The following is a 12,049-nucleotide window of genomic DNA, read 5'->3' on the forward strand; positions in this document are numbered from 1 at the left end:
TCTCTGGGTTCGGGAAGAGAAGCTTTGGGTTTCAGCCATGTACCTTTGGACGCACTCCTAGGAAGCCACTGCAGTTTTCTGCTCCACAATGACATTCGGTCCTACCATTGCCCAGGCAATCCAAATTATAATTAAATGTTAATTCCATTCCTAAAATTGAAAGAAAAACAATTCACCCACACAGACAGTGAGGAAAGACAGGCTTGTGACAGTGACATCTCATGAGCATTTATCTCCGCATCGTCTGCGAGATCGAGCAGCAACGTGTTTTCAAAGGGTGCACTGATTCCCTTAACTCCAGAAGTGGCAAACGCTGCCTAGGTCTGACGTACGTAGCAGCTCCACTATCCCACAGGCCCAGCTAAGATGACAGAGCAGGTAAAACACTGAACACGGAAAGATGGTACCAGACAAACACCGGGGAGAGCATCGATGCTGCGTCAGCGTTCACGTGGCAGAGTTAACGCTGGGCGCGGCAGCCTGAAGCACAGAGCTACTGTTAAAGCTGTTTCTAACCATGAATCCCTGCTAGAACCGGAACTCAAGTATTTCTCCCCGCACCGATGAATGACACAGTTCCTACAAACGTCACCGGCATCAAGTCACACGGCCAAGTCGGGAACGTGGCCACCTCAGGACAGAAGTACACACGCAAAATAGTGCCAGCGTTTTACCTGCCGGGATATCACAGAGAGCAAACAGGCCAACTCTGATGTCACCATTCACTGTCCACTTCTGCGTTTCACAGTTCGGATTACAACTATGGTTCATGAACCGAGAATAATTCCCCTTTGGGCCAGCGTCTATTATCCGGTCCTTCAAACAAAAAGACAAAGGCATGTTTAGTCCTTACAAACAAAACAAGGTTTCCTGCTGGCAAGGGACTACCAACGGCTAAGGCAGCAAAAAAAAAATGCTTATTTAAAATTAGTTAAAAGTGGTAAATTTTCCTGCAGAGTTAGTTTTATGAAAAAGGGTCTGAATATCTGTGCTTACAGAAATGAAACAGGCAGAGAGCGCACAGCCCAAGAGACAGGCTTTCTGTTTCAGCTCTTCACCCTCTCCATTAAAGAGCAACACAGATGTTACCCTCCCACCGACACCCAAACAGGGAAGGATGCTTCCGCAGCATTTCCCCCTGGTTGCACCCATAAACAGTTTACACTGAGCAAGATATAATATTTACCTTTGTTACAGTTAACATATAGAAATTGGTCACGCTGTTTTCATGTGCACGTTTGATGCGCAGCCTGCACTCCTCCTCGTCAATTAGCTCGCCAACATATTCATTCACAAATTCACCCTGAAAAGTGAAGGAAAACAAAAAGCAGAAATCCATGCTTACTACTTCATGCGATGATAAAGGGAAGCCGCGCAGAAAAAAAAGCGCTTCCTACAAGAACAGACTCTAATCGTCACACAAAGCATTAAACTTTAGGAGGCAAGATGCGAACACGCGCACCAGGTACTCGTTGTCCGAGCAATAAGCCCACTCAAAACAAACAGGCAGCAGAGCCAAGCACCGCTTCCGTATTGACTACACGAGCCGTATTTGTCAGCTCTCTAGAATCCTTTGAAGGATTTTTTAAAGGACAATGAGGCGATATTCAGAGACTCCTGAGGAAACGTGAACTATTGCAGCGGCAAGTAGTTTCACTACATACGTCACTTTTGTTAGGACTCTGAATAGTCAGTACGCTCAGAATATTTGCAGTAACAAAGCCTTAGTGAAACACAGATTATACAGAAGTTGTAAATTAAAAAAAATTAACTGCTAAACCCCACGTTTAAAAGTAGCCCTCCGGGCCAGCAGCGTGCTCCCAGCTTCCACCTAAGGGAATTCAGCAGAGCCGGGACGTGATCGATACCCTGACACAAGGAGTCAACACTCAGCACTGAGCATCACTTTATCAAGACGGCCAGTTCCTGACGGTTCAAAACCCTGTTAAAAACGGCTGTTTGAAATACTCAAAGTGAAGTGTCCAGCAAGCCTCGGGCATTTCAGGAAAAGCCTGACACACGCACGGCACCAGCAGGTTAACCAGCCCTGCCAGCCGCGCGCGGGCATAACCGCATCCTCTGCTCTCCAGGTATGCTCAGCCCCCTCCTTGTCCAGAAACAACGAAGCCCGCACGAGTAAGAGCAGGACACACACCCGTCCATCAGATCCATTCCCCTGCCTGGCACGTGAAAGCAGGGGCGAAATCCAGGCCAGTCAGCCTCACGCTTGCCTCGAGGTACAGCAAGGACTGCAATCCGGCGGGACGACTTAGATACGCAGGTGTAAGATTCTGGTTTTCCCTATCAGCTGCTGCGTATCCCACCTGAATCCCAGACTGGTATCCCCAGCAACACAGGATAAAGGAAAACCAAAGGGATCCACATCCAATGGCTTCCTGGCAGTCAGGGAAGAATATTCCCATTCTCCCTCCTCGCTGACTGCACCCACTGATCCTCTCAAAGACACCAGCACTCCAGTATTTAAGCCGAAGTCTGTAACATCTCCTGAGGCTCGTCAGTCCGTGCTGCTTTTTGTTACAACAGCAGCATCGTTTCCATCAACAGAAATCTCTGCATCTTCATTATTCTTCTTTGCCTTCTTGAGCTTCCAAGAACCTTTACAGTTTGTTGTCCAACGCAGCCCGATCACCTCAAGCCTTTCACTAATAAGCCCCAGCAAGTTCTTCGGAAACAAATCCAGGCTGAAGAGCTGAACGCCAGGAGGGTGAGAAAGCTGGCTGGTTACCAGACATCTGTAGGAGCGATACCGCAGGCTCCCCCACTCCAAGCAACCCACTAACAGGAAAACACCGTCAGCACGTTGCTGTGTAACAGCGCAAAAAGAGGAGGCAAAAGGAAAAGACTTCACAAGAACCCCTGAAAAAGGGCTCACAGTTCAACCCGACTCCACCCACCCTTGGAGCATCTCTTGTATTTCATAATTGCCATTCGCTGGCTTATCGTAAGGACAAGGGGGAGAAAAGGGAAAAAAAAAAAGAGAAAAAACAGGTGACTTGTTTTGCCAGCCCTCTAAGATTTCATCATCTTCAATGGCCTTATTTAGGGAAAGCGACCACCATTCAGACTACTTTTCCCAGACCGCGCCCTCCCTTTTGGCCCAGCAGGCAGTGAGAAAACGCACGCTCCTTCCCTCCACCAACAGAACTCACAAACTCACAACCACTCCGAACCAGCTTTTCTCCTGTAAGGATCAAGGTTAAGATGTTTTTGTCTAAACAGCCAAGCAGACTTCACCATTGCTGCTTCACCCACAGAAGCTTCGTGTCTTTTTAACACAAAGCATTCCCTTGCAAGCGCTGGCCGCTCTGCATGCACGCGGGCGGTACGCAGGGCTGCAGCGTGCGCACTGACACCACACCGACGGCTACCGCAACCTCTGTCCTTCGTAATTCTACCTTTTTAATGCTCCTTTTTGTCCGGAGACCCCATCCACGTCGATCGGTTTTGATGATTTCAGCATCAGGGTAGAGTCTTTTGGTGAAACACTGGTTCTGACACCGCTCTCCCGCCGGGCACACCTGGGGATGGCACTCGTACTGCAGCATCCTGTTCAGACACTCCGACTCCAGGCCGCAGGGGTTTTCGTCCGATGGCTTGCAGTTACAGCGAGGGATTTCTGACAGATCAGCTACCTGAATCTGAACCTTCCCTATTACCTTGTTGGACTGTGGAACAAAGGATAAAGAGAACCAATGATGAAGGCATTGCACAAAGAACACAGACTTAACAGCTTTGCTGGGGGCCTATCACCGACAGACACGAGAAGGCAAGAAAATGATGATTACGTCATTATTTTTCCTCCAGACCCTTTTGAAGGACAGCGTGTCCCAAGTACACTTCTTGCCATCCAGCAGCAGAGCACGCAGGCGCTTTTACAGGTGGTGGTTGCCACTCTGCTGCTGGCCTAACTGGGGACGAACGCTGTCCAGAGGCGCCAACACTACAGCATGAGTCTCTCTCCAGTAAATTACTGGTTCAGGAACTCAAAGCACTCAGTTTATCAAGCACGTCACTGGGATTTCTTCCAACTAAAACTACAAGCATTAAAGGAACACCATCAAATCCTCTGTGTCCAAAATTGCTGGCACGAGTTAGGCGCTGCAGCCAGCAGCAGGAGGAGCAGTTGGTGTTCCTGCTAAAACTGAGGTCAGCGGTACCAAGGTCAGCGAGTTGCAACAGCCAGCACGTAGCTAAGTCACGAGACGAGCCTGCAACCACCAAAATTCTACCTTAGTTAAAACTGGTCTTCAACCGTTAACTCTCTTTCACAAACACTCTGCTAAGAGAATGTTTTATGGTACTGTAAGACAGAACAAAAGATTCTTGAAAAGAACAGCAAAAAGATTTATTTGAATTTCCTTAAGCTTGAATAGTTCCAAACGCTGGTTTAAATACATAGTGTACTCATGCACAGAACAAGAATGGGAAAAGAAAGAAGCCAACTCACCTTAATGTGTTTATAAGGTGGAGGTTTCCTTGAATTCCTTTCAATTTCTAATGCCTCTTTGCTTTCTCTTTGTGCTTTCAGCTCCTGGAAGCGCTTTGCTGCTTCTTCAAGTGCTGTGCAAGGGAGTTCCAAACAGAAAGCAATTAGCACCAGCCGCTGTTAATCAAATACATACATTTACATATTTAATTTTTTTAAAGCTAAGAATAGAACTCTATAAACAAAAACACAAGCTAAAAATGAGTTATTGCAGTATATAATGAATCCAGCATCAGGTACTTTTCAGGAGGTACTGAGATACTGAACAGCGATCCCGTGCAGCAGAGGCCAAGCTCCATCTTAACATTTCCCCGTTTGTGGGAAGAACTGAACTTGCCCACAACAACACACAATGAGCAGGCACTTAAAGAAACGTATTTTTAGCTGCAGTCAAGGGACCTACGTAACATTTGCAATTTTACGTGAACACAGAACACTAGTCACATAATATTCCCATGCAGGTTAAGTGGTGATGGAGACACAAACATGTGGAATTTTTGTCATAAACCACTATAAACTTTGTTTGATTTTACCTTTCTTGAAGGTCTTGTTAATACTAGTTTGCCCCTCAGCAAAGCTTTTATCTCCTTCAACATAAGGGAAAACTCTGCCCTGGTGTACCCAATAGTAGTCATGTGAACCAAAGAAAAATACTGGGAAGTCCCCGATATCATGTTTGAGGCCCTGTATGTTGAGAGGCACAGACCTGGGATTGCAGATCTCTGCTGGCCACCACCTGAAAAGCAGGAAAAAAAGAGACAACTCTAAGTTCCCTGAACTGTAGCCTGAGCTTCTGCGTTGGCCTAACTGCACTGAGAAATAAAAGGCAGTTTTCCTTTCCTGAAGGGATGAGCTCCTTCCTTACGCAGTCGAGGCTCCCTCTGGCAACACCTGGAAAGCACTGTGCGAAACACAGGGAAAGTTCTTGCTCCAAATTTCAGAAAAGCCTTTTAAGAACAGACATGGCACGAGAGTGGGCTTCTAAGATCACCCATAAATGCCTGTATTCCTGCGGGCGCCTAACAGCAAACACCGGCTGGGACACCTTGGTTCTCTAAGACAGCCCCTCGCTTTCCATACCGCTATTGCGCTCTACAGAGCAAACATAAGCACAAGCAGGTATCCATCACTGCCCGGAAAAAGCAGGAGAATTTAATCTCAAGGGCGACATCGATGTCTGACACAAAGCAGATGAATTATCGTATTTCTAGTTCTTGTTTACAAGGACTGAGCTGCTTTGGGTTATCTTCCTGTAATTCTGTAGTACATTAAAAACCAAAACCAGCCAACTTGCCTGTAATTTCCAAGCTTGACCCAAACGATCTGCTTGTAACGTAGCTTCTTGCCAGCTTTGCAGTCATTGCAATTCCAGCATCCTTCGGGCATTTCTATGTTGAGACACTCGGGATGAAAGGAAGCTGGGCAGGACTCGCAGCACAACAGTTTTCCACCTTTAAACAAAGAAACCCTGCTTGGTTTATAGAAGTAAGGACCTGCTCTCCCCTGTGCACAGCGACTGACATTCATTTGAAATCACCCGTTCTACCCTCTCGTTTGCCCCACAGAAAAAAAAAGGCAAAAGGAAGGGATCAAGTCAAAATGAACAATGTTGGTTAAAAAAGACTGTCCAGTGCCATCATCTAATGTGCGAGTCGCGGCTCTCAACCGCACCAAAGAGATACGAAAAAGCAGCTGAGGGTTTTTGAAAGACGAGCTAAGGTGGCAGAAGCAGCGTTCCCAAAGGAAGCGCTGCATCCCAAAGCAGCGCCGCCAGCTTTTCTTTTTTTCGTGATGCCAAAACTCTGGTTTATTTCTCTGGCAACAGCCAAAACAATGACAAATAACCCCTTTTTAAAGAAACACTTTTTCAATCAACATCGTTATGACTGAATCCCCCAGCAATCAGTTAGTGTGCATTAAACCCCCCGCAGCCTATAGGTCGATCAACGCTTTTCTGTACCAACGCCGTTACAGAAGAACTGCAGTAAGGGGGTTTACTCCACAAAAAGAAGTGTCCCAGTGTGAGCACAGTACAGAGGGCAGAACGAGACACCACACAAGCTGTCCCCATCCCAAAAGCTCCCGTGGCGCACCAAGGGAATCTCAGCGCAGGGGTTGACACTTATTTGGACAAAAGCCGTCGTGGCTGGCTTGCCTTTCGGCAGGTGTATTAACTGTGGAGAGCAGGGCCAGAGCACATCTCTAAGCCACCCACAGCAAACAGAGCAGCTCATACAATAAGCCTTGCTACGTTACACATATCGTAATATTTTATATATGTAAGTATATAGAATATAGATACACACATTTTTACAGATAGATAAATTTTTTAAAAATTAGCAAGTTTTTGTGTCCCAGATGGAAAATCTGGGAGAGACTCAAGAGGATTTAAAGCCATTTTCAATCACAATTATCAAAAAGAATGTGAATAGTGACTTTCAAACGTTTATCAGAAAATCTTGTCCACCTATAGACTTTCGAAAACATCACTGCATTAATCCATTGTTGCATGGCACAATAAGCATTCCTCACACAAATCAGTTGCATCACCAATGCTGTATTTCCTCTGCCAAAACCAGTATAATCCAACCATATGGATTTTCCAGAGCTCCCCAACCCCATGATAAAATTTTCATTTTTAAAATATCTTTTTTTTTGCACATGTTATTTCAGAGGAAATACAGAGCCGGTGTAGATTACCGAAACATTATCCAACATGGTAAAATGCCAAGAGATGCAAAAATCAAACAAAACCAAACACAAAACTTTCAGTGCTAAGCAAGAAAAAAACCCACCACTTTGCTCTCAGGATGCATTAGTAAGATATTGCTCAAGCTAAGCAGAGGGCTCAAAATAATTCTTGTTTTCAGGAATTACAGAACTACTGGAAGCCACCAATCTAGCCACGTTCAAAATAACCTAACTTCAGAATGGTTAATTGGGCACCGTTTCTGAACGCTGTCGGGAAATCAAATTTCTGTGGGGAATAAAAGATGACATCGGAGTGTTTTACAGAGACAACAGCCATCTCCCCGTCAGCGTCCCGAGCTGCCGCAGCCCGCCCCCCGCCCGGAACGAGGTGCTCGCTCTCTCCCGAGCGGCAGGTCCCTGCGCAGGACAAAGCCCGGCAGCTCCCGCCGCTCCTCCCGCTGCCGAGAGCGAGCACCCGTCCCGCCGCGGGGAGGGCGCGCCGGCTGTCCCCAGCGGGACGCGAGCCCCAAGGACTGATGGACGCGTTCCCCCTGCGGACGTCCTCTGGATGGCCACAGCACCCGCCCTCGTTCGGCCTAGGAAACCCGTGCTTCTCTCGGGCTCTGGACAAGCCCCCCAGAAGACCCACACCAGAACACCCCTCCTCTCCTCCCATACATGGAATCAATTTCCGAAGCTGCTTTCCTCCTCCTAGGAAGCACTGCACTGCCACGACATGGAGCTCTTTGCCTCCTCTTCGCATCACTGCGTAAACAGCCTCCCTGAAGCTGGCGCAGCCGAGGCCAGAACGATTTAACCTCTTTCAAGGAGAATTTAGCGACAGCAATTATTTTAAGCCCTTTTGTAATGAAAAAAAAAAAAAATTGCCAACAACATGAACACACGCTCACAATAATCAATGAGTGAAGTTTACTGAAAAGCAGTACGTGGTGCTTGACAAGCAGACATTTCTCGTTTGATTTAGAGAGAAATAATAGGAAAAGCGAAAATAAATTAAAGAGAAAGAAACTATTTTGGTTACCTTTCTCACATTTCTTTTTGGAAGCTGACGAAGGAGGAGGAATCATAGGTAATTTCATCAACTCAGCACGATTTGATTCATTCAGTAGGTAGTGGGACTTATAGGCATATGAACTGAACAGGGGGTCTGAATGATCCTGCACTACCAACCCTATACGAAACAAACAGAAAGAGATGAGTTGCAATGAAACTACCCATGATTCCACAAAGAGGAAAATAAAATAAACCAAATGAACACCTCTAATGCATGTATGTGTGAATGAAAAAAAGATAAAATGAAGAAAAGAAAAAGTCTGACAGAAAGTTTCTTCACTAAGAAAGAGGTTATGTGTTGGAGAGACTAAAGTAAACTTAACTGGAAAAACTTACGATGAATAAGCTGCTCCTAAGTGGAACTTCAATTGTGCTTTTACCCTTAATTTGTGCATTTACAGAAAAGCACAGAAAAGCAAGCCATTTCAAATCTGTGTGACCCACCCTCCCTCCCACATGAAAAAAGAAGCTAATTTGAAGAGCTGGGGGATGACGGTCACTGCACCAAGGTCGTGCTGTTAGCTCAGGCTACAAACTGAAAAAGCAGACGTTGTAGACAAGAACTCACCACCCCACTTACTACAAATCTGCCTCTAAGATCTTATCTAGGAAAGCGCCTTGCCTTTGGAGTTGTGTTGGAAAAAATAACAAGGGGGGCAGAGATTCTGCAAGGCACCAGAGGGGAAAGAACAGATGGAAGTTCTGCCCTATGCCGTTTGTTTTGAAGTAAAGCTCCAGCAACCCTGCTCTCCCACAGCTACTTTGGAGCAGTCAAGCACTCTGTTCTCCTACATGCCTTTATTTCAAACGATGTGTTTGTATTTCTCTGTCTTTCTCCACTGAGAAGAGTTTTTCCTCATTGCTCCAAAGAGCCAGGCAGCCCAGGAGCTCCCGATCAGAAGCATGTGGTCAGTAATGCACGGGAAGAGCAGAGCAACTGAGACCCAAAGAAGCAGGGAAGATGAGCTCCCAAGACAGCCACCAAGCCTTCCCCTTGCGGGACACACGCCGAGCTGAGTGCTGCAGAGAAGCTTTCACAACGGGGTGCCTAAAAAAGCGCCGTAAGGAGGATGGCATCAGCCTACCTGGCAAGCATTTCCCCAGGAGGATTCCTAAAACAAGCGTGACCTACACATGCAATCTGGTGAACTGTAACATGCTTAACGAAGGGCATTTCAGGGAGTGGATAAGAAGACTTAAAATGCACCGTATTTCAAGTACCTCGTGACAAGCAAGTTTGTACCGTTATTTACGGACCGTCTCCTATCTACGTGTTCTCACTTCAGTAATGCTCTGCATCTAAATACAAAGTCTCTCCTTCTGGTATCAACTAAAACTAATTAAATAACCGTTCTCACATACAGATGCTCAAGTATTTCTATAGCATTCAGTTCCCCATTTCTTTCTGAGCAGGTACTCTCAGTGCTCCTGCCACAGATGCTGTCCTCACCTTATGTCCCTCATGCTCACCACATATGACTAGACAGGACTCAATTCAACCCATCCGGGGGAGTTTGCTAAATGTAAACCTCGCACAATCTTTCTTCGGTGAAGCACACTGGCTCCCGATTCCAGCTATGCCTAGTAGAAACAAACCCCACAAAAATTTTCTAGAAGAACAAGTACATCGTTGCTGTAAAACACAGAGGATTCAGTCAGTGGTAGCAGGTTGTAACTTTTCACGTTGTCATAACTAAGACCCAGGGAACATACGGGACAGGAAATCCCATCCGCCGGGGTTCAGAGGTTACTTATATTGCCAGGAGAAAATACAGACTTCTGGAGTTTCATCTGATTAATCTAGATTCAGGTACAAACAGAATTACTAAAGTAATGTCAAACGAAAAGAAAATTAAAAAAAAAAAACCAAACATGGAAGTTTTCTTCTGCACTTCATTTATTTTTTAGCAATAAATGCAGGTCTGCATCTTCAGCAGTGCAAGACTCCTTTACTGTAATTCAGATTTGGAATTCTACTCCTAAATTCTGATTCCTGTGTCATATATGTAAGATGGATGTCAAATAGCTGGTATTCCTTTTCATAAAGCTTTTAAATAGGTTCTGCCTAAAAGAAGTAGGAGATCTCTCTTTTACACCTGTGTGTCACAGAGTAAGTAGCCAAAACTCAGAGAAAAAATTCCCAAGGAGAGTCACCTTCATACGTATCTGTAACAAACTACCGCAGATTTACAGTCTCAGCAGGCTCTTCCTGATATTTGCATCTCAAGTCACCTTCAGGCATCTGTCGTAGCTGGCCACAGGCTTGTTAAAGTACAACTTCAAAGACATGGATTTAGCTGGTTTGTATCATGCAATGTATTTTGATACTCCAGCTGAGCTGTAGCATCTCTATTTCTATCGATTTTGCAGTCGGCAGAAAACCGAACGCTTAGGGCAAGCCCAACGGCAGAAGCCTGCCGCTGCTTTCCGTTCGCGTCTTCGCACGACGCAGTGTCCGTAACCGAAACACTCGCCTCAGCGCGGCTCTCTAACGGCCAAGATCCACGACCCACCTCGCGTGGCAGCAGAGCAGCAGGACAAGCCATCATCCTGCTGCACAGAGTTCTTCACTTTGCTACTCACAGGGGCAGACTAAAGCCACCGCCGGACCTTGCCAAGAGACATTTCTAATCTGACATTCACACCAGGGAAGTGGCACAGAAAACTCTTCTGTCACAAACCTGTATCTGATCCTGGTACCAGACCGACTCCAGACAACGGAGATAGAAAACACAGAACCCGAGTGCTGAAAATATCACACAGCTGCTCTACCTACCACAATTAAAAGCGGCTTTTAATGATTCTACTCTAGCTCTCGAAAATAAACAGCTTCTTTCCATGGGTTTAGGTTGGGCTTTTGGACACGACTACTGGTGAGGTTAATAATGCTGAAGGACACACACTTGTTTTTCTCAGAGTTCACACCTATGCTTTGGGGCATTCTGCATCCATCTGCTAACAGAATGCCACATCACACATTTTGTGGTTCAGACTGTGCATTTGTACGTGTCATCATACTATCAACCAAAATTAAACACAAAACCTACGTAAGGCTGCCTAAAAACTTAACATAGAAGAGCACAAAGACACATACAATGTCAAATTTGCATGTGCACAGTTATGCACTGCTGATGTGATTCACATCACACACATCGTGTTCTGGGGTGGCCCCAAACAGTTTAAATAAGCCCATAAAAGGAGAAACACCAAACCATGTTTTAAACACCTTTTTACACAGTCAGAGGAGCTTTTCTAAAACTTACTGCTTCTCTCTGAGCTTCTGGATTTTTTAATGTATTTTATTTTAAATTTGATCCTTTGTGATGGCTCCTGAACTGCTTGGAGATGAGGAAAGGGGAAGACAGGAGAGCGGTCGAAAGGAAGTCCTTCTGGCACCATCTTTCCCTTCCTATTCAAAGCTCTTTAATGACTACTCTGCTCTTGCAAATTCAAGGCAATCCTTCCCATACTAAACCTCCACCCGAACGAGCAAAGTGAAAACAAGGAACTTCAGGATTAATCTTATTTTCACTTCCTTATTAGTGACTTTCAAAGCTGCCGAAAAGAGTACATCTCACATAAACTTCTGAAAAACTGTACAAGATACGTATTATTATTCAAACACCTAACTATGTCTCTTCCATTAATCTGAGGGAATAATACTTTTGCATTGTAAGACTAAGTAACTGATGCACTGAAACTTTTTAACCTGCTGTCTGGCAGAAGACTAGTTACTTAAGAGCCATAAAAAGTAACAAGTGGGAAAAAAAAGAAAAA

General features: G+C 45.4%; 1 protein-coding gene across 5 annotated transcripts in view; it reads right to left on the reverse strand.

Annotated features, from left to right (window-relative positions):
• Window positions 1–12,049, reverse strand: part of NSD3 (nuclear receptor binding SET domain protein 3) — a 33,096-nt gene that overhangs the window by 2,778 nt on the left and 18,269 nt on the right. The window contains exons 14-21 of one of the 5 annotated variants that reach the window (XM_009952820.2): window positions 8,241–8,390; window positions 5,802–5,958; window positions 5,041–5,243; window positions 4,469–4,581; window positions 3,417–3,686; window positions 1,220–1,303; window positions 675–816; window positions 44–150 (exon numbers count right to left, since the gene is read on the reverse strand). In XM_009952820.2, the coding sequence (XP_009951122.2) occupies window positions 44–150; window positions 675–816; window positions 1,220–1,303; window positions 3,417–3,686; window positions 4,469–4,581; window positions 5,041–5,243; window positions 5,802–5,958; window positions 8,241–8,390 (1,226 nt within the window). Of the gene's footprint in view, window positions 1–43; window positions 151–674; window positions 817–1,186; window positions 1,304–3,416; window positions 3,687–4,468; window positions 4,582–5,025; window positions 5,244–5,789; window positions 5,959–8,240; window positions 8,391–12,049 lie in introns of all 5 variants that reach the window. The other 4 variants (XM_009952818.2, XM_009952819.2, XM_009952817.2 and 1 more) reach the window with 4 other exon arrangements.

The sequence above is a fragment of the Leptosomus discolor genome, chromosome 23 (assembly GCF_034619465.1).
Source record: "Leptosomus discolor isolate bLepDis1 chromosome 23, bLepDis1.hap2, whole genome shotgun sequence".
NCBI lineage: Eukaryota > Metazoa > Chordata > Aves > Leptosomiformes > Leptosomidae > Leptosomus > Leptosomus discolor.